The sequence below is a fragment of the Etheostoma cragini genome, chromosome 15 (assembly GCF_013103735.1).
Source record: "Etheostoma cragini isolate CJK2018 chromosome 15, CSU_Ecrag_1.0, whole genome shotgun sequence".
Lineage (NCBI taxonomy): Eukaryota > Metazoa > Chordata > Actinopteri > Perciformes > Percidae > Etheostoma > Etheostoma cragini.
Window position 1 is genome coordinate 21,943,129 of NC_048421.1, and position 21,442 is coordinate 21,964,570.

A 21,442-nucleotide genomic window follows, 5' to 3' on the forward strand; every position below is an offset into this window, starting at 1 on the left:
GGAGGTTAGACTATCAATTGTCAGAAACTGGACTTGGTGATACCCATAGAAATGACCGTACAGGGTTGATAATGCCAATCAAGGACATATTTCATATTTCATATTAAAAAAAAAAATCAGCTGCTCTCTGAGAGCCCAAACTGGGACCTTCACTAAAACCCTGGGGCTGATAAAACAATGCAAGGTATAGTGTTTGGAGCTCAAAGCACAGAGGGCCCAAAACACAGCATTAGGGTTAAAGGACACACCTAAGGCCTGTAGAAGCCTACCAAGACGCAAGATAGATTTAAGCCTGATAGAAGCAGTTTGTAGTTCCAGGGGTTTCTATTAGAACCAAGGCACCAGAGCAGGTTTGTTCCACGGTTTTTATTTTGCAGAGTGGAGGGCCTGGAGCAGCAGGCCGGCTCACAGCTCCTCTTTTATTCCCGGCCTCTCTCTCTTTGCTCTGACAGATCCTCGCTGATATCAGATTGATGGGGCCTGTTTGATTGAAGTCTCTTTGTCGTGCTAATGTCACGGCGAGTGATGGATGAGGCGCGTGCGTCGGTAGGAAGGTGCGCGCGCGCGAGGGGGGAGAGAGAGAGAGAAAGAGAGAGAACTCCACTCCCCCGTTTCTGGGACCGGGCTGACAAACTTCTGTCCTCCGGTCACCATAGGCGACGTGAATACGAAGCACGTGACGCGCGGCAGAGGTACGAAAAGAAGTGACATGAGAGAGAGAGAGAGAGAGAAATAGAGAAGGAAAAGAGGGGAAAGCAGAGACTTTGTGGACAAAATTTGGAGGACGGAGTGTAACCTGTGTGGAGGTGAAGAGGTGACTTGACTCTTTTCTGTCTTCTCGCGGTGTTTTCCGATGTCACCGATGAGGCTTTGGAGAACTGTTGACTTGAGCTGTTGACAGCGTAAAGGCCTTTCGTTTACGCACACAAACACACACACACACACATACACACACACACTAACACACACAGCACAACAGAGCGCATTATTCATGTGTGTTTCGGGTTTGGGGAAGTGCAGATCGCACTTTCTTTCCTCCACAGTGGAAGTTTCTTTCAACTATATTTTATTTTATTTTGTCTTGTGAGAGATTTCACTCCATCCCGTTTATTTCTGAACAACAAAAAACAAGTTTTTAATGGATTTTTCCGATAATGGATGTTTAACTCATTTCTGTTAACTTCATCTGTGGGTTCCTGCTTCTTGCTGCTCTTTTTACACTTCATTCAGCTCTACCGTGCTTCCGGTCTGCATGGACAACATGAACTCGTTTGTGGAATACTCTATTTGTAACCGACCGGGGACCGGCGCTTATTCCGGTGCGCCAAAATCTGGATACCATCATCATCTGCATCCCCATCATCATCATTCCCTGGATCAGCATCAGGGCTTCTCCGTGACCTCCGGCTCTTTCCATACTGGACCCACCGGCTCTCTCGCTCCCGTTAACGGGCCGAGAAGTGACAACAGCGTCGGGGGAGCGAGTTACACCGGGGATGGGCGGCTGTACGGGGGCTCTGGAGGCGGAGGAGCGCACGGGACCGCAGGGGCGAACCAGCATCCACAGCAACATCCTCATCATCCGGAGCAACAACAGCATCAGCAGACGCACAACGGCTACCATCATCATCATCCTCACCTTCACCAAACCCAGAGTTTACAAAGCGGAACACTGTCTGCCTATAATGCCGGGAATAGCGGCAGTAGCGGGGCCTATGCGGGTCACGCGTGCGCCACAAACTCGGAGTATGCTAACGCGATAGGCCCTCCCAACACCGTTCACCCCCAGTATTTCATGGAGGAGTCAGCAGCCTCCACCTACTATCATCAATCAACCTTCCCCAGCTCGGCCCCCACAGTCGGCCCCAGCTACGGGGCCCTGGCCGGGGCCTACTGCGGGCCTCAGGGCGCTCTGGCCGGGTCACAGTACCCGCAGCAGCTGGGCGGGGGTCTGGACGCGGCGGGCTACCTGGGGCTTCCACACGGGGGAGGTTACGGAGAGCTACCCGTCTCCCAGGACCGTGAGAGGGGGGATGAGGAGGGCCAGCAGGCCGGGCAGGGGCAGACCTTCGACTGGATGAAGGTGAAGAGGAACCCGCCTAAAACAGGTAAGGAGGGTGGGTGATTTGGGCCATGATTGGTCCGTTTTTGGGACTTAAGATCATGCTGGGTCTAGAGGGTCAAATGTTGACACTGTAGGCTAGTCAATGGAGATGGAGGCCTCTTTTTCAGTTATTACATGAAATGTTACAGCAAAAGACCTAAAATAAGCTTAGATAAAATAAAAAAATAGTTTATGAAAAACTGAGATTGGGGGGAAAATGTGGCCTATAGTCAATGCGAAAAAGAAAAGTTAAAGTGACAGGCCATAAAAAAAAAATTTGTTGTTGTTTCACGAGCGCAAGAGCTTTAATATTGGCCTAAATGTTGTTTTTCCTGCAGGCATCACTTTTAAAATGTAGGTTATCCAAACACAGATGTCAGGCTTTCTAATGTAAATGCTGTTTTCCATCTGTTCTATGTATTTTATGAATGTATTTTTAAATGTGGTTGTCCAACATCAACACAGCTCACGTGCGCTGTATAAGAACTGTTTGATGATTATGAGCCTATTGTTATTATAATTATTATTAGGGCCTGCATTTAATAGATATTTCCTACGCAATACAATATTTGTTGCCGTGGACTTAAACCTTTTTTTAGTAAATAATATTGCTTTACTTCCATTATCATTAAATGCATAGTTCACATTTGATCTACATTCGATGGATATAATTCATTAGCATGGTCTTTTTAAAATAGTATAGTTGCCAATTGGCTGTTGTGAAAAAATAGAGCTTTAAAAAAAAAAAAAAAAGATTAAAAAAATGTAAAATATGAACGTTACATTTTCTCATTGTCGTAATCTGGACTACAGACGTTTTGGAAGACGGTGTTTAAGTGTTTTCGGGACTTTATTGAGTATGCAGTCATTGAAGTCATATCTGAGGAAAGATAGCAGGTCTGGTCTGAGTCCACCAGAGTCCCCGAGGCCTGATAGGTCTTTCTTTTTTTCTTTCTCCTCTCTCTTTTTCTGTCTGTTGTAATGGATATAGCAGACGGGATACATCACGCTAGGAAGTCTGCCCTACTCTGTTATCTTTTACACCCCCCCCCCCCCCCCCCCCCCCCCCCCCCCCCCCCCCCCCTCCCTCCCATACACACACACACACACACACACACACGCAACTCCATCACACCCCCAGCCCTGCTTCTCCATCCCTGGTCGAACTAAACTTACTTTTGTCTAAAATGTGGACTTTCACCATGTGTAGTTCAAAGACCCGGATCAGATAGATAGACAGATAGATAGATAGATAGATAGATAGATAGATAGATAGATAGATAGATAGATAGATAGATAGATAGATAGATAGATAGATAGATAGATAGATAGATAGATGTTGATGATCCCAATAAAATGGGAAATTATAGTGTTACAGTGGCAAAAACAGTCACACAGCACAGCATATAAATATAAATGAAATACTAGGATACCATATGCATGCATACAATAGACATGAAATAATAATGGGATAAAATACAAGAACAAAAATGTGCAACTGCTTAAATAATATGACACACATGTAGACAAAGCTATTGTGCAGGTGTGCACAGGCCCAAGACAACCTACAGTCTGAATATAATTATCCTAATTAGCACTGAAATGAATGGATATTAACATATATAGGCTATGTAATAGGCTACATAAAGACATGAACAACAAATCACACATCAAATCATTTCTAGGATCCATGCAACATGTTCTCTTTTTATTTAATTTTATGAATAAAATAAGCTGAAGCCCATTTTTTAATAGCTTCTCTCCCCCCTTTTCCTCCACCAGTCAAAGTGTCGGACTTCGGCCTCGCGGGCGCACACAACAACGCCATGCGCACCAACTTCAGCACGCGGCAGCTCACGGAGCTGGAGAAGGAGTTCCACTTCAGCAAGTACCTGACGAGGGCGCGGCGCGTGGAGATCGCCGCCACGCTCGAGCTCAACGAGACGCAGGTGAAGATCTGGTTCCAGAACAGACGCATGAAGCAGAAGAAGCGCGAGCGGGAGGGCGCCTCGGCCACGGCGCGCTCCGGTACCAACAGCGGCTTCAACAAGGACCTGGAGGACACCGATCACTCCTCCGCGTCCACGTCTCCAGGCGCGTCTCCGAGCTCGGAGACGTAGTGAGCGCGAGCGACGTGACTGGTTCTGCAGGAGAGTCTCTCAGACCCTGTGCTGTTGTGGGAATCTGTGGCATGTACTGCTTAGTGATGTACTATGGAATGCATTCTGCACCACTTCCTACATGTCCCAGAATTCCTTTTGAAAACCCACCCAGTACATGCACTTTTGCATTCAATGAGTTTCACAGAAAACCTTATTTGCAAGTTGCTGCTTGGTCAGCTGTTTTTATAGAAAATAAAACGGGTTTCAAGACGTCAAAAAGCAGCTTGATGATGATGATGATGATGATGGGATGCACTTTGCCATCTTTATATGATGTCTGATTTACAGGGTTTTCACTGGAAAAAGGGTTATTTAAGGTGGATAATACATACTTTCTGCCAATATTTTGTTGTGTATTTTCATACATGTTGTCCTTTGAAAAAGTAAATGTTTTAGTAATAGTATTTTTGCCACAGTTCTTGTAAAAACAAAGCCCAAACATACGGATCATAATGGGGCACTACAACGCCACTGAAAGCCTTCATGATGGAAGTCAACGGAAAGGAACTCAGGAATGAAATTTAACATACTCATATTTTTTTAAATGATGCAAACTATGACAAGCATTGGTCCACTAAATGAGCCTTATGATCAGGAATACAGGGAGCTTCTAAGGGAAATTACACTAAAGTCTTATCTGGTTGTAGCTATTTTTCTTCTACTTTTATAACCTTTAATGTTGTTTTATTTTTTAATGTTTTACGCAGCTCTGGCCTTTGCACTATGTGACCACAGGGTACATTTTCAGACCAATTGCTCATATACAGTGTTTCTTTCAGTTTGTATGAATGAGGACAGTGAGACTCAGGGGCTAATGTGGGGTGTGTGTGTGTGTGGGGTGTGTGTGTGTGTGTGTGTGTGTGTGTGAGGGTTACTGATCACTGAAAAAATGAGAAAATGAAGCTCTAAAGGCTGTACAACATACATGTCCCTTTGCTGTAAGGGAAAAGTGGGGAAATAATATTTGAATGCTTGGCCTTCCCCCATTAAAATAAATTATTGGACGCATTTTGTGTTATTGATGTATAATTGAAAAATAAGGGTCGGTTTCCCTGTGGACGTCTTTTCTTGTTACTGCTGAAAACCTGACAGAAAGACTACATTGTGTGACTCCTAAATATCTCCCTCAGATAAGGGTTTTGTCAACATTGTGGTCAGGGTGAATCTCGTCATATGTGTATTGTTGTCAGGTTTAACAGATTTTTTTTATAATGACGTCTGTTGTTTTTAAATGAAAGCAGACTGACTGAGTTTTATTAGTTCTGCTGCCTTAGAGACACTCCCAATCATGTTCCGATTTGTCTTTTTCTACTTAAAGCTACCTCAATAAAAGACTCTTCTGTCAATCCACTGCGTTGCACTCTTAATGATATATTCTTTAGACTGACCATAAACTGCTTGGTATGACATAAATTCATTTATTGACAGATCAATTTCATTGATTTTCAACACCACCCAATATTACACGGTCAAGCCACAGAAATCCTTGTGGTGCCCCAGGAAGTCCCAACTGTACCATTCTACAAATAAATCTGTAATATAACAGATAAAGTTCTAACAGCTCATTACACAGACTTTTTTACCATAATTAAAAACAGAAACTTTGGTGTAGCTGCAGACAAATTACAGAAAACGTGATGTAATTTAAAATTCTCTCATACAGTTTGTACAATGAAACTGAACTGAATAAAACTTTGTAATAAAAGGACCAAAAACTGATGTGTAAAGTGTGAAGTGTAAAAAATGCCAGAAAAAATGACCAAAACATCAGAAAAAGCTTCAAATGGTAGTGTCAAAATGCTTGAAATGTTGAAAAATGCGACCAAAACTTCATAAAGCTTAAAAAACGACAACATGGACTTCTTTCATCTCCCAAAACCCACCACCGAATTCAGCAATTCAACATGAAAAAAACACAAATGCCACTTTGATTCACTTTCTATCAACAAGTTCTGTCAAATTACACAGACACAAGACCGTTTATAGACAGATGTTTGCTACATTGTACGTCTATAGATGCAATGCCATCTTGTTTTTTAAGTATTCCTTTACACTAGCAGCAAATCAATCCACCAGCAAGTACAGTGTGTGTAACACAGCGTGATATATTTTCTTCTTCTGTGCCATAAAAACACACCAATGGGCCACACTGGGTAACTTGTACCTTCATTACCATGAACACACACACTGTTCTTCATAGTGACTCAATCCCACACACATGTGGAGTGACCCGCCGCTGAAAATAGTTCCAAAACAATGTACTTTTTACTCCTATTTGAGTAAAACCTACAGTGTCAGGGTGATTATGAGAATTACATAGACTTTAAAAATAAAATTAAAACTATGAATTTGTTTTTAAAGATTTACATCTCCAGTATGAACCAATGGACCGATGACTGAGTACTGAGATGCTGAGATTCGGTACGTTCCCTGTTCAAAAAATGATGAAACGATTTGAAAGATGACACACCACATGACACTGGCTCATCAGAAAAGTGATACATATCCAGTAAATAAAATGTTTGATTGCCCCAAAAATGTGTACTACCTTCTAGCAAGGGTTTGAAAAGGCAAAACATGGTGAAGGACAGGAAATGGAAATAATAAAGGAGGAAAGGGAGCTGGATGCTCTTCCTCCTCATGGATTAAAGAAACACAACATCCAGAGAACTTCATGCATTTCAAAAGCAGTCAGGGCTTCCACATCCACATGGTTGCCTGGCCTCTGCTTGACCCCCCCCCCCACACACACACACACACACACACACACACACACACACACACACACACGCAGGGCTACAATGAGGAATGTAGCAGGGCTTTCCGGGTGGCTCGGCGACCTGTTGAACTTTGGAGAGCCTCTGGGATATCTAAACATGTAAACACACTCCTCCTCCTCCTCCTCATCATCTTCATCGCCCTCTCCTCTCTGCTGGTCTGAAGATGCCTGTCCTGGAGCCTGGGTGGCAAGCTCAGTCATCACCTCGTCACACACACTGGACACGGACCTGCCTCAGATCCTCTTCCACTCTCACACCCCATCCCAGCAGCTGTTGTGATGATGTTGATTTACCTCATCTTCAACTGCAGTTAGTGGTTTTCTACTTTTGACCCTATGCAACTACCAAGAACCAGTTTCTAGATGTGATTTAGACCTGAGCTTTTCAGCTCTCAATACAAAGTCCATGCTGCTGTCTGCACAGGAACTGGACATTGGCATTGGATCTACATGTTGAGAGGTGTGGAATCGTCCCATATGATCGTTCAATCAATCACTCCATTTTTTTTTTTGTCACATGAGATTGTAGAAGGCAATTCTGTACAATTTATTTCAAAAACAGAATTTGAGGGTTTGGGGTTGGGGGGCAGTCTTATTACTAATTTCCACTAGTCGCCAAACATCTGCAGATCTGCTCTGCACTGTAAATAATGGTTGTGAAATCTACAGTTACTTACTTTAGATCTCACAGTAACATTACTGTATATGATTTTTTTACAGTATAATGCTGTAAAGTGTTGTTCCTGTTCACCAAATCTTTAGAATATGGGTGATTCTGTTAATGCTGCTAATTTTAGATCACAGTGATACGGTACTTACATTGTACAGTAAGAAACTAAATTTACAGGGATTAACTGTTACATACTGCTGATAGTACTGTATTGCCACATACAATACCCTGTCAGAATACTGTATGATGCAGAAGTAGAAATCCCTCTGTATTTAAGGGGATATCCAGAATTTCCCCTCAGGCGCCTTAGGTGAAACAGTGTCTACATTCCATATTCTTGACTTTTTAAAATGTCTTCCCTTGCTCAAATGGTTCCATGGTGCAGTCAAGTCTGCTTTACACACAGAAGGACCTGGGCTTGAAACCCAGTGGAACCAGTCCTTTATAGCTGCTGGTTGCAGATCATATTTCAGTGCATATCCTTTAGGGTAGTTATTCAGCACCCACAATTGCCATCCTGTATGACATGTGCTCTACCTTGTTGTCCTGTGCAGTGTTCCCATACTTGGCGGTGGTGATGCTCTCTTTTGGTGTCACCCAAAATGTTATCAGGCATCTGGGGTGAAAAGTGAATATATATATTTCTTGATTTTTTAAAAGTTATTACAAAGTAACAAGTGGTTCCATAGTGTATGCTTCACACGTAGAAGGTCTTGTGGAGTCAGTCCATCTCTGTTGTAGAGCTTATCTCAGGGCTAATCCTTTGAGGAAGTCTGTTGGGTCACATTTGCCTTAAGCCATGACAGTATGCATTGGAAATAAAATAGTTTTAGAAATGTTTTTAACATAACAAATATCCTGCCTGTAAAAGTCTCCTACTCACATTAAATACAGATTATTGCTCTCTCTTTAAAGTTGTGCTCCCAATTGTTGCCATTCATTCAATTTATAATGTATTCAGATTATTGATACCCAGTGGGGAAATTACAATTGACACTCTGTTTTGTCAGAATTCGCTACACACATGCCTGAAATACACACACATGCTCAGACCTATTCATGCACAAGTGGAGCGGTGATGATGAGTGGGCTGCCGGTGCTGGACCAGCGCCATGAACGGTTAGGGGTTCCTTGCTCAAGAGCACCTGGCAGTGCCCAAGAGGTTGATTGGCATCTCTCCATCCACCATCATCCGCCTGGAGCCTCTAAATCGACGCAGTATTTGAAAGTATACCTGGAATTTCATAAAGGTTTGGAGCTGGAACAGTCTCTATTGCGTTATTGTGGAACCCATGCAGCTTCTAGGCAAGACCTGTCCTTCAATAGCATTCACACACTTCTACTAGCTAGGCGTCCATGCTTACATAAGGTGATGCAACCCGCTTTGTTCACGCACTACCTCCTGATCAATCAGCTGTCAATGCCTAACCCCAACCAATCAGGCTGCTTTGTAGGGCGGGATTTGCCTAGAAATTACATGGGATCCAAAATAACCCTAGACCACCTTGCCTTTCTCACTATTGAGTGAGCATGCAGCGCCCAGGTTAGTACCTCAGTGATGTGGACATTGAGGTTACATGAAGCTGTCCACCCTCTCCCCAGAGGACCCGTTAGGTGCATGGTTTCTTCTGAAAGTTCACTACCATCTCTTAAATCTTGCTGACATTCATGAGTAGGTTGTTGTCCTGCTCTGCCATGTGTCAGGTCCTCTAGCTGTATCATGTAGGCCTTTTTACATTTGTTTATTTATGGTTTGTGATCAGTCCCAACACAGCTGGTGTTGTTGTCAAAGGTGGCTTCACAGTTGTGTGTATACAGGAAGTACAGCAGGGGACTCAGAACACAGCCCTGAGGTGCTCCAGTGTTAAAGTTGAGGGTGCAATAAGTGTAACTGCCCCCAAACCTCCTGGAGTCTGCTTATTAGGAAGTTAATGACATCCAATAACAAGGAAAATGTTGATCGGCTCGATTTTTTTGCAGACAATGATAACATAGGCAACCACTGTTCTATTCCCCAGATTGTTGATGCCTTGCTTCCACGTTTTCCTTAAATTCTTTATTTTTGTACCCAGAAACACACAAACACACACACAAACACACACACACACACAGAGAGACAGACCATCTTGTGTGTGGAAAATCAGTCAGCGGAATTGACTTAGTTTTGATAGGATGTAAGGTTTAGGGAAAGAAGGAAGGAAAGAAGAAAATGTTGACCGGTTTGAAGACAGAAGAGAGAAGCAAGAAATGCTGAAGATGGTTAGATATGTAAAGCAGAAAACAAGAACATATTTTGCTTATTGAGGCTGAGAGAACAGAAAGAGACAGAGTGGGAGATAGACTAGAAGAGAGAGAGAGATTAAGAGAGAGAGACCCTGAGAAGGAGCGTAGATTCTTTCAGGGTGACCTCATACGGTCTGACCCCCATCTTCTGTTTTCCTTTCCATAACTCATCCCAAGTTCAACACAGGGCTGTCTGCCTGCCTGCCTGCCTCTGTGTGTGTGTGTGTGTGTGTGTGTGTGTGTGTGTGTGTGTGTGTGTGTGTGTGTGTGTGTGTGTGTGTGTGTGTGTTCCTGCCCCCACAATGAGCACTGGAAGATAAAGTGGTGTGGTTGCAGTTCAAGAGTTCAGTCTCAATCAAATAGATGACTGCACATGCACAGCCACACGCACTCTCACTCACAAACTCTTTTCTCTCACACACACACACACACACACACAGAGCCCTGGCAAGGGTCTGCAATTTCTACATTGAGGGATTTCTATTCTATTATCTAACAGCCAATTAGTCAATAAAACGTTGATTTCTGATCCGAGTGTATAGAGAGGAACATGTATTTTTGTGTGTGTGTGTGTGTGTGTGTGTGTGTGTGTGTGTGTGTGTGTGTGTGTGTGTGTGAGACTGAGCAGAGCCAGATGGTGCTTGGTGTATTTTCATCAGAAGACAGTCTCATTATGTTTCTGCTTTTCTCCAAACTGCTGTGAAAGAATTTCTTCTTCTTTTTTTAAACTTGAAATCAAAGTTTCCACAAATCTTTTCCCCACTCCATGTTATTGCAGTTTAAACTCAACTGCTATTATTTATAAAAGTGGTTGGATTATTGATGTACTTACTTATTAACTATAACTTTTGTATTTTTTTCTTCCTTTTTTATCATTGCTTTGGTTTCAAATCAATGTGATATATCATTGTATGATGTAGTAGGATTGTTCATTAAACAATATCAGGTTTTGTATTATCCTTTTTGCATCAACTGATTTTTGTTACCATAAAACGATTTACCTATGTGTTGGATATTGTATTGTATTATTATTTAACTTAAAATGTTAGTTTAACTCTGCTTTATTTGTTAAATGGGTAATTTGGTTGAATCTATTTTGTTTGCATTAGGTTGGTAAATTAAAAGATGCCTTGTGTAAGTGTTTATTTAATGCATCTATTCATCTTTATCCTGCTCCATGGACTGTAACGCCACAGTCTGCTGCATCTTAGCTCAGCCTTTTGAGATACAGTCAAGGCAAATTATTTGTAACTCCAAATTTCTCAGTTTAACTCTGTCATCAATAAAATCCAAGGCTCTCTTATCTCTCTCTGGGAAAACAGAAAATAACAACAGTAGGTTTTGTATGTGTTTCTTTTTAGTTCATACTTGTATGAATCCCCAGTGGGGAAATTACAATTAACACTCTGTTTGTTAGAAACCACTACACACAGGCCTGATGGAGAGGGTGGGGGGGTGCAGTATCCCAACTGAATGTTGACCTTCTTGAGATTATCCTTCCTTTAAAGGTCCAATGGCATGAAAACTTCACTTTGGGATTTTTTTTTTAACACTAATACTATGTGTTCCCCCAGCCTGCCTATGGCCCCCCAGTAGCTAGAAACGAAGATAGGTGTAAACCGAACCCTAGGTGTCCTGCTCTGCCATTGAGAAAATGAAAGCTCAGATGGGCCGATCTGGAATCGTGCTCCTTATGAGGTCATAAGGGGTAAGGCTACCTCTCCTTTCTCTGCTTTGCCTGCCCAGAGAATGTGGCCCACCCATGAGAGAGAGAGAGAGAGAAACATCATCGATTTCAAGTGGCAGTTGGTCAAGGCCATACCCCCACCCTCCACCATCTACTTTAAATCAAGAATTAGGCATAATTTCCCACCCTGGAAATCCAGAGTTCTCGCGAGAGCAGAATTTGAATTTAGTCAGCGAGTTACTCCCACATCGAGTAATGCTGATCATTAACTATACCCTTGTCTGGGATGTCAGGTAGTTCAGTTGGTAGATCGGCAGTGCTCATATAGAGGTTCAATCCTTGACGCAGCGGGTCGGGATTCGACTCTGACCTATGGCCCTTTGCTGCATGTCATCCACCCCCTCTCTTCCCTTTCATGTCTTCAGCTGTTCTGTCAAAACTAAATGCTAAAAATGCCCCAAAAAATCATGAAAAACTAAATTACACCCTTGTGGCAAGCTGCAAAAATCACATCAGTGTATCTGACATGGGCGAGCCAGAGGTGAGCTAAACAGACAATGACAGTGTTATCTACCAATTAGTTCCGCTGGATGCTAAGCACATGGGGCTCTGGATACATCAGCATGTGGGTTGTCGTGATTGGTCGTAGTGTTATCCAATCCGATTTTCAAATGCACCCCTCTATGGATTTCCAGGCTAATAATTTCCTACAAATGAGGTTTATTGACCATGAATGTCAAAAATAATAAACTGGTAAAAAGTTGGTGTTAGTGGTGTTCATGCATGGTAGTGAAAAGAAGAGTTTAACGGCAAAAAATGTGCCATCAAATATTGAGAAAAGCAGCAAAAGCGTTGAAGAAAAGACACTCTCTTATTGGCTGTCCCTGAAAATCATGTGAGCTGCTAAAAGCTGCTTTGAAATGTGAAACTCCAATGATAGTTGGTTTCTATTAATGAGTGAATTTTATTTCTTTACATTCAGAACTTTTGTTTTACTACATTGGCTCAGAGCATCCTTCAGAGCAATATGAAGTTTGATAAATATGGACCCCAGAAAGCCAACTGTTTCCATAGCTACCATAATGAAGAAAGGGAGCCTGGCGGAAGGTTGCAAGAATAAACAAAAACTCAGAGTTTGAACAGCGCTGCCTTTAAAACTACATTACATTACATTACATGTCATTTAGCTGATATCCAAGAATGTGACTTTCAGTGCTTTCAACTTTGAACTTACAAACTCTGGACAGCAAGAAAAACTAAATTTGCTTTAAATAAGACAAACTACAAAGATCCATATGAAAGTGCAACTGGAATATTTATACTTAACTTAAACTGTTGCTTAATGTTTTAAACATGAGATGAATCTCCTGTAAAAAAACATAGCATGCTCTTCCTTTAGCATACATGACATAATATTCATCATAGCTTCTTACTATGAATTGGAAGAAAATAATAGGATTGTACTATCTCCACAATCAAATGAGAATGTATTAAAACTGCACAAGCGGATTGTTGCAGATCTTGTGTGTATTGTCATCCAATTACCTTAGACGTTTACTTTATCACGTTGTCATTTTTACGATAACAACAACAATTAGAATTGTGAAGTTGTGTTTTTGCTTCTTATTGTGCATTTAATGCATCGTTGGACTAATTATGCTTCTGTTAGCGAGCTGAATTAGCAGTATGGCAAATGGCAACAAAATGTGAAGGCCCGCCAATGAGCATTTCCAATTCCCTTTCAAAAAAAGATGAAAAAAAATGTATGTTTGATAGTTTTTTACATGGGAAACTATAATTAGATTCCATCTAGTACTGTAAATAGAAAATGCAAAACAACAAATTAAGAGAGCTGAGAAATGAAAGACAAACACTTGAATGTCTTTGATGCATTCAGTTCACAAAAGATGATGTGTGTGTGTGTGTGTGTGTGTGTGTGTGTGTGTGTGTGTGTGTGTGTGTGTGTGTTGGGGGTCACTGGGAGTTCAGCATCTCTGCCCACAGAGAGCCCTGCTGAGCAGCCGCCCCGCCCCGCTAACCCAGGCCTGCTGCTCCAGAGAAAGCACATTTGCACCGGTTTTGACTCTAAAAAGCATCTGGAGGCTAGAAGATGATCCTGGAATCCAACTCATGAACTTTCTTAAAGCTGTAAAGGTGTTTCCAAAAGCACCAAAACTTAAGACTGTACCTCTTAGCCACTGTGCAGGCTCTCTTCCTTTTTCAGTCTGTACCGTCATCACGGCCAATGGTACCTGATCACTGATTCTTTATATCAAATGAGTCATAGTATTTGAATTGAAAACCGATAAAATAAGATGTTACATCACATGCATGCAAAATATAACTCAACATTTTATTTGCACAATTGATTGATTGTTATTGGAATATTAAGCCCTGCTTCACACCAGTCAGAACAGTCTGATCCACATTAGACTGATCCAAAACTAAAAACCTTTTTACAAGACACAGAAACAACTTAAGGACTTATTTGGAATTTCTCTGACAACCCAAACAGATTCAGAATCAGACTCTATTTATTTATTTTTATTTTATTTGTGGGACTTTGAACATACCATGATTAGTTGCCTAGAAGGCAGGGTCAATGTCTGTCAATGGAGACACCTAACATGATCTGGGAAGAGTTGCCAAAATTCAAATAACTTTATTGATCCTCCAAAAAGTTGCCCATCTCTGCACGTAGCTCGCATCCTGCTGAAACTTTGATCCACGCCACAGTTATAATGTTTCTGGGGTGGGGGGGGTCTGCCCCTGACCACTCAGGACCAAGCACCTGGGGGAGGGGCTGAGCATTTACCACCACAGTCCCCAGCTTGTAAAATTAAATGAGAATTTAAGTCATTTAAGAAAAAAACTGAAATAAAATAATAAAAAAATCATTTAAAAATTAAACCGTGAAGCAGGCGAATCGAGATCGCGATTTTGTAATGATCCTTTTTGCATTCATTATTCTCAGTGTCGGACATTAAGATTAAGACACAATAATGGAAGGATCCCTAAGGAGGTCTGCCTTTTATAATCAGGAGTTCTTACTCTTGAACAGAAACATCCCATTCCCAAAATTACTCTCGCCCGACCCACCAGACTCCATTTAAATAAACAGACATTTTAGAATCGCATAGATCCACTTCATCATAGTCTGCAGAAACACAATAAAACTATCAAAGCCTCATGCCATAAATCCATGAACTATCAATATGAAGGGAGCACAGGAGCTCCAGGACCCAACACAGAACACAGGGTTTAAAATCAATGTATCCCTCATACTCAAGTGTCATGTGATTCATACAAGATGCTTGGAATCATCCCAATAAACTCTGTGCTTCACAGAACCGCACTTACAAGTGACCTGCCCCTTTTATTGAGAGACGACTCATATGTCTATTAATGGAGTGAAGTTCAGCACATTTTTAGGTTAAAACAATGCAATGTAATTCACATGTTGTGTCTTATGCAAGACGAGTAAAGACAAAAGGTCACAAAGCCAAAGTTGGCTGCAGAGGGGCCGAAGATGCTTTTTCTTTTTCTTTTTGACAACAGGCAGTACTGTTGAGGTCAACGGGAGAGCAGGGAGCAGGAGGTTATCAGGCCCTGTCCATCCAGCGCTGAGAAAGCCCAGGAGAGAAGAAGTAGTAGAAGAAGAAGAAGAAGAAGAAGAAGAAGAAGAAGAAGATGAAGAAGAAGAGGTATTTCCGGTTATATATTTGAAAATCTATTTCCATTAGTTTATTTACAGATTTTTAAGCATGTTGCAGTTAAAATTTTAAAAAGGTCTGGGAAATGTACAATATACAGTATGTACATATACAGTATATATACATATAGATATTTGTGTGTGTGTGTGTGTGTGTGTATGTGTGCACGTGGGTGTGTTCATGCAGAGGGGCCTGAACACCTACGATTGTTTGCCTTAAGTAATGTTGTGTACCCCATGACCTATGTGTCCTCAACACACACACACACACATACACACACACACACACACACAACCTCACACTCACCACAGTCTGCATGCTGTGTTAGCCTGAGATAAACAAGCTATTGTGCTATTTCTTTCAGCACCCTCTGTGTGTATATGTGTGTGTGTGTGTGTGTGTGTGTGTGTTTGCATATGTGTGTGTGTGTGTGGGGGGGGGGTGTTAACAAAGGGATGGGGAAACAGGTAGAGCTAAAGTGCATCAGCTATCCATCACGTAGTGACAACAAATACACACAGACACAGTCAGCCAACACTACACAATGACAATGGGTCAAACTTTATTTAATGAGCATCTCTGACATTAAATCAATCGGTAATTGGGTAATAATAATGATCTAAGTCAAACAGTTGTTGACCAAGAACCTGAGCAGGCAGCAAAGAGGCCACGCACACACACACACACACACACACACAAACACACACACAAACACAAAGAGAGTCATTCATAGGTTTTGGAGACATTGCATGTCAAAAAAGCTTGTTGAAAATAATCCAGGGTTTCACAGAATTGTCCAATATTGATCATCTTGACTGGGGACAGGGTTCTGTAGAGCAGTTGAGACCACATCTCCAAAACATGTGGTTGTTGTTTGCTTTCAGAGTCTGACCGGAACCAGACAAATACGACATAAAAAGGGGATCTTGGTCCAGTTTTTGGTACGTACCAGAGTTCCATTGAAAGCACCCTTACACATGAGCTACACACAGAATCTCCTGAACAAGATTCATCTTTTAACAAGTGACAAGAAATATAAATCTGAAAATATAATTGTTGTGTCCTTGATACGTAGTCTTAAGTCAAATAGTTCCATTGAAATGTTGTTAAAAATTCCCAAGGAAGGCCAATCTTTCAGCATTGTTAATAATGAGTTGTTGTTATGATGAGTTGATGTTATTGCTTTGAGGGATCAATATTCATGTAAAATACACCACAGAAACATCGTGCCTGCATGTCACACTCAAGTTGCGTTCAGTGTCACTGTGTGAAGACCGCGTGTTTGTCTCCGACTGTTCTGTTTCCTGAAGGCCAGACAGTGAGGTCATGACCACAAGTTACCATCGATCAGCAACAGTTTGACCGCACATACACCTCCGAGACCAGCCTGGGGAAACACATGCCATTATAAGACCTCAGGTTGCCAGGTGAGAAGACTTTATCCTTCCTGTATGGCTCCAGTGCAGCCATGATTGAGATCCTTCCTTGTGCCCGTAACATTATTGTTGTTGGGTGAGTTATAGGGCCGCCAGGTTTGGAGCTGTTCCCCTTTTATGGCTCCCATTGACACATGAGTGAGGCCTTTTGTCATGTTCGTATGCATCCTTATCATTGCCAGGTCAGTTTTGAGGTCGCCACTTTAAAGTTTGCCCCCTCGTCCCCAGTTTGTGACTCACCACTGAGCTACTCCTTTTGTCTTCTTATCCTGTCAGTTCCAGCCTTAAAATTCCCAATTTGGACCAACGTCACCATTTGTCGCCACTGACTACATGACTTCCCGTTTGTCTCGCTTAAGCTGCTAGGTCAGTGGTTAATTGCCAGGTTTGCAGTGGTTAATCCTCCTTTTCATGCGCTCTGTCTTAGTTTGTTTCTCTCCTTACAGTTTTATACTGACATCAGTGACATTTACATCACTGTTTCTTAAAGTATGCTCCAGACATTCGCAGGGTCACGTTGTTAACTCAGCCTAGTCTCCCTTTCCTTACTCAGAGCCCTGCGAGGAGCAGCAATGATCCAACACGTGTCAGCAACATATGAGGCTGAGATTAGCTCTTACACGTAGTGTATGGTAGGGGCAATTCCAGAAATTGTGGGATGGCACAGGTGGGTTTTCAGAATACAGCACAAAAAATCTAAGAAATACAGGAAATATTGGATAGGATAGAACAACACAATGTAATTCTGCTAAATAAAACGTCACCTTCATTATTTCACTTGTATATCCAAATACAGTACACAATGGGAAGGTAGCCAAGTCACAGTACTCTGAACCAATGAAAATCACTCAATCAATTGTCAGATTGAAAGCACTCTAGCCCAATGGATTTGCCCCTGTACGTCTGTTCGTTTGTTGTTAACATAGACAGATTGATTAATTGATTGATTGATGATTCATGAATAATAGTTTTATCACGTGTTAAATATCCTCCCCAACCGATAGACCTGTAATGTGTCCCATAGTATAACATGTTGCATAACCCATGGACCCCTAATAACACTTTATAACAGTCCGGCTAAAATGTCAGCTTGTTTTGCAATGACGTCTTTAGGTCAAAGAAAGGTCAATAGTTATGGCTTAAAAGACAATTTCTACTTTAAGTCCCCAAATGAATGTCGGGAGGTACAAAATGGACGGATGAGACATGAAAGAAAGTGTAAAAAATGAGATTGCCGTGACCTGAACGTCAGAGGCAGACCGAGAGAGAAGGCAGAGGGTCAAAAGTGGTCAAACATCCGCCCCATCATTCATCTTTCAGCTATTTTTCTTCTTGCTGTTCCTTCACCTTCCTGTTGTCCTTACATTCTGTCCTTAATCTGCCATGCACACATTGTCAGTGTGTGTGTCCCAAGAAAGAAGTACGCAAGCACCGAGTAATACTGGGAATCATCAGGGCTAGATGCTTCAGCTGGCTATCAAAACACAGAGGTCGGGTTCAAATTTCTAAAGCATTTTGTTTTAGTTTTTTGTCGGTCATAAAAAAAAAGAAAAAGAAGGTCCTTATGGTGGACTTAAACAACAGGCCTATAGACACCAAAAGGGAAAACTCAGCAAACAAAATGCTCAGACATAAAAATTAGAATCCCTATCTCCCAACATGTGACGCAGGCTTTTCTCAGCCCTGTCCAGCCAGCATCACCACCACTGTGTGTGTGTGTGTGTGTGTGTGTGTGTGTGCGTGTGTGTGTTTGTACAGAGATAGCCTAGCTCCTCAGAATCAGGTTTCGTTGACCTTTGTGGACCTTTACTGGGGTCACAGTGAGGTTGGGCTAAGAGATTCTTGACATTTCTGTCTTCAACACCTGACCCAGCACAGAGAAAATGTGACTGTGTGTGTGTGTGTGTGTGTGTATGTGTGGGTGGGTGCGTGCATTATCAGCCCACATCATGTTACAGTGTGCTGACAGCAGAGACAGTTTGACAGACCTATGTATAACTCCACAGAGCTAACATCATGACAGGATGACAAATACACTGCAGGATTTAAGGGAGGACGCGGCAGCAAAAACACAGTTTTTTATGCACTGGTTAATTTTGAGATTCTGTCTATTTGTCTTCAATAACATGTCTTCTTTCGGACTTGTGATAAAAAGTCAAAAATACCGATTTAGATCTTTCTTTTACTACACTTTGTCTATTTTTGTCTGTAGATTTCCTAGAAAATCCTCTCAGAGAAGACAGAAACTCATGGGATTACAAAGCAGATAGATCGAGAGATAGATATACATATATTGTATTTAAATTGTATATATATATATACTTACCTGACAGTTTTACACTGAATTATTGTGAGTTATGGGATGCTGTCTCCTTATTGGCTGTTGGACTACACTGTAAGAAATCACTGTCCTCATTCAAAATGCAGTTAAAATGCATGTAAAGTTCATGCATGTAAAGTTCAGCCTGAATGAAGCTCCAACAGCATAACTCTTTCTTAATAAAGGCATCTGATTATTTTATTAGTATTAGTGGCCCTATGAAAATCCTTCTATACAAATGTAAAATGTAGCTTTATGTACCCTGATTTCAGAAATGTGACCCAGAACAGTGAAACTGTTCCCATGATTCCTAAATCCATAACAACCTTAAAACAACAGTAGAACATTAGTTTTTCATCAGAGTGTGTGGCTATTAGGCTGCTGTGAGGTAAAGAAGGATACACACACACACACACACACACACACACACATATAAACACAGGGACGAAATACCTGTGGAGTGAGTGGGAGGTTTACATGGTGATCTGTAGGCCCGCAGTGCGTGTGCGTGTGTGTGTGTGTGTGTGTGTGTGTGTGTGTGTGTGTGTGTGTGTGCGCAGGGGTCAGCGTGTTAGAGGTTGCAGGGAGGACAGGGTGAACTGACGCCGCATCTTTTCTGCAGCACGGCATGGTGGGAAATATGAGAACAGAGGAGAGAGAGAAAGAGGTCAGCTTGTCATCACCATCATGTAGGTTATCTGAGATTGGAAGGGGGGGGGGGGGTCGTTGAAGGAGGTGGCTGTGTCAGATGAGTGGGAGGAGGGAAGCAGAGACAGTAAATATATCAATATGTTAGTAAATTGTAAAATGTATTCTCAAAACAATTTTGGATTTTTTTCATTGACATATACTATTGCATCTTTGTCTCAGGAAATACTGATTTGGGGTTTTTGTCCGTAACTTTAAAGGATAGATTCATATTTATTTCAAGTGGATCTTATGGAACAACAAAGGTTAGAAGAAGTAAATTAAGTAATCTTTGTAAAACAGCTGACATTGTAGTTTTCAAGTGCATTTGTTGGCAATTAGTTTAGTGGCAGATTAACACTACTGTGTACTTATTTAAAACACAGAAACATTTATTTTGAATACATTGATTAATAATATAAACCTAATCCCTTTCATTAGAAATGAAATTTAATACATTTTACAATTTGGTAAGTAAGCAATAAACACATCATTTGATTAGAATGAATCTGCCGATGCGCACTGCGTGCCTCAGACAGTGATGAGTGAAGAGAGTTGTGGGAACTCTCACGGCGGGTCAATAGTAGGCTAAAGAAGTTCGCTAGCCATGGCACAAAAGCGCATTTTGGATTTCTTTATTAATCAACAACAGGCTAAAAAGCCTAAAAGATCCGAGTCAGAAAACTCAGAAACTGTAACCGAAAGAAGTAGCAGCAGCACCTCTCCACCGCCACACTCCCAGGGCGACCTGCTAGCACCAGACCACCAGGCAGCTAATGTTGTCAGCCAAGCTAGCAGCAACTCTCCACCTGCACACTCCCAGGGCGACCTGCTAGCACCAGAACACCAGGCACCTAATGTTGTTAGCCAAGCTAACAGCACCTCTCAACCTCTACACTCCCAGAGCGACCTGCTAGCACCAGACCACCAGGCAGCTAATTTTGCTAGCCAAGCTAGCAGTACTTCTCCACCTCCACACTCCCAGAGCGACCTGCTAGCACCAGAACACTAGGCAGCTAATGTTGTTAGCCAAGATAGCAGCACGGCTCCACCTGCACACTCCCAGAGCGACCTGCTAGCACCAGACCACTATGCAGCTAATGTTGTTAGCCAAGCTAGCAGCACGGTTCCACCTGCACACTCCCAGGGCAACCTGCTAGCACCAGACCACCAGGCAGCTAATATTGTTAGCCAAGCTAGCAGCACGGTTCCACCTGCACACTCCCAGAGCGACCTGCCAGCAACAAACCACCAGGCAGCTAATGTTATTAGCCAAGCTGGCATCACCTCTCCACCTCCACACTCCCAGAGCGACCTGCTAGCACCAGACCACCAGGCAGCTAATGTTGTTAGCCAAGCTAGCAGCACCTCTCAACCTTTTTAGAGTTATGACTGCAGCACAAGGTAAGAATGCTGGTTTATTATTATGATTTATCAATATGCTGCCGCCGTGCAGTACATCGGCATCAACTGTTCAGTAACAGTTTAACTGAAGGTTTATATGAGTTATTGGAGATCATTTGTTTTTTTACCCACGTGTGAAGCATTCATATTGGAAAAATGGAATGAGATTGCATCTATATTTAATTATCCTACCTATA

At 42.0% G+C, this 21,442-nt stretch overlaps 1 protein-coding gene across 1 annotated transcript; it reads left to right on the top strand.

The window, feature by feature from the left end:
* The first annotated feature begins 1,186 nt into the window (after positions 1–1,186).
* Positions 1,187–4,248, top strand: hoxb1a (homeobox B1a). Its single transcript, XM_034894480.1, has 2 exons — positions 1,187–2,108; positions 3,887–4,248. Exons 1-2 carry the CDS (start codon positions 1,253–1,255, stop codon positions 4,222–4,224), a joined length of 1,194 nt encoding a protein of 397 aa, XP_034750371.1. The 5' UTR covers positions 1,187–1,252; the 3' UTR covers positions 4,225–4,248.
* Positions 4,249–21,442: the final 17,194 nt, after the last annotated feature.

What these genes read in the sequence shown, in the direction of transcription:
- hoxb1a (XM_034894480.1), top strand. Translation starts at nt 1,253, where the DNA reads ATGGACAACATGAACTCGTTTGTGGAATACTCTATTTGTAACCGACCG. An exon ending in GAGGAACCCGCCTAAAACAG is followed by an intron (nt 2,109 to 3,886) that starts GTAAGGAGGGTG and finishes TTCCTCCACCAG; the next exon opens with TCAAAGTGTCGGACTTCGGC.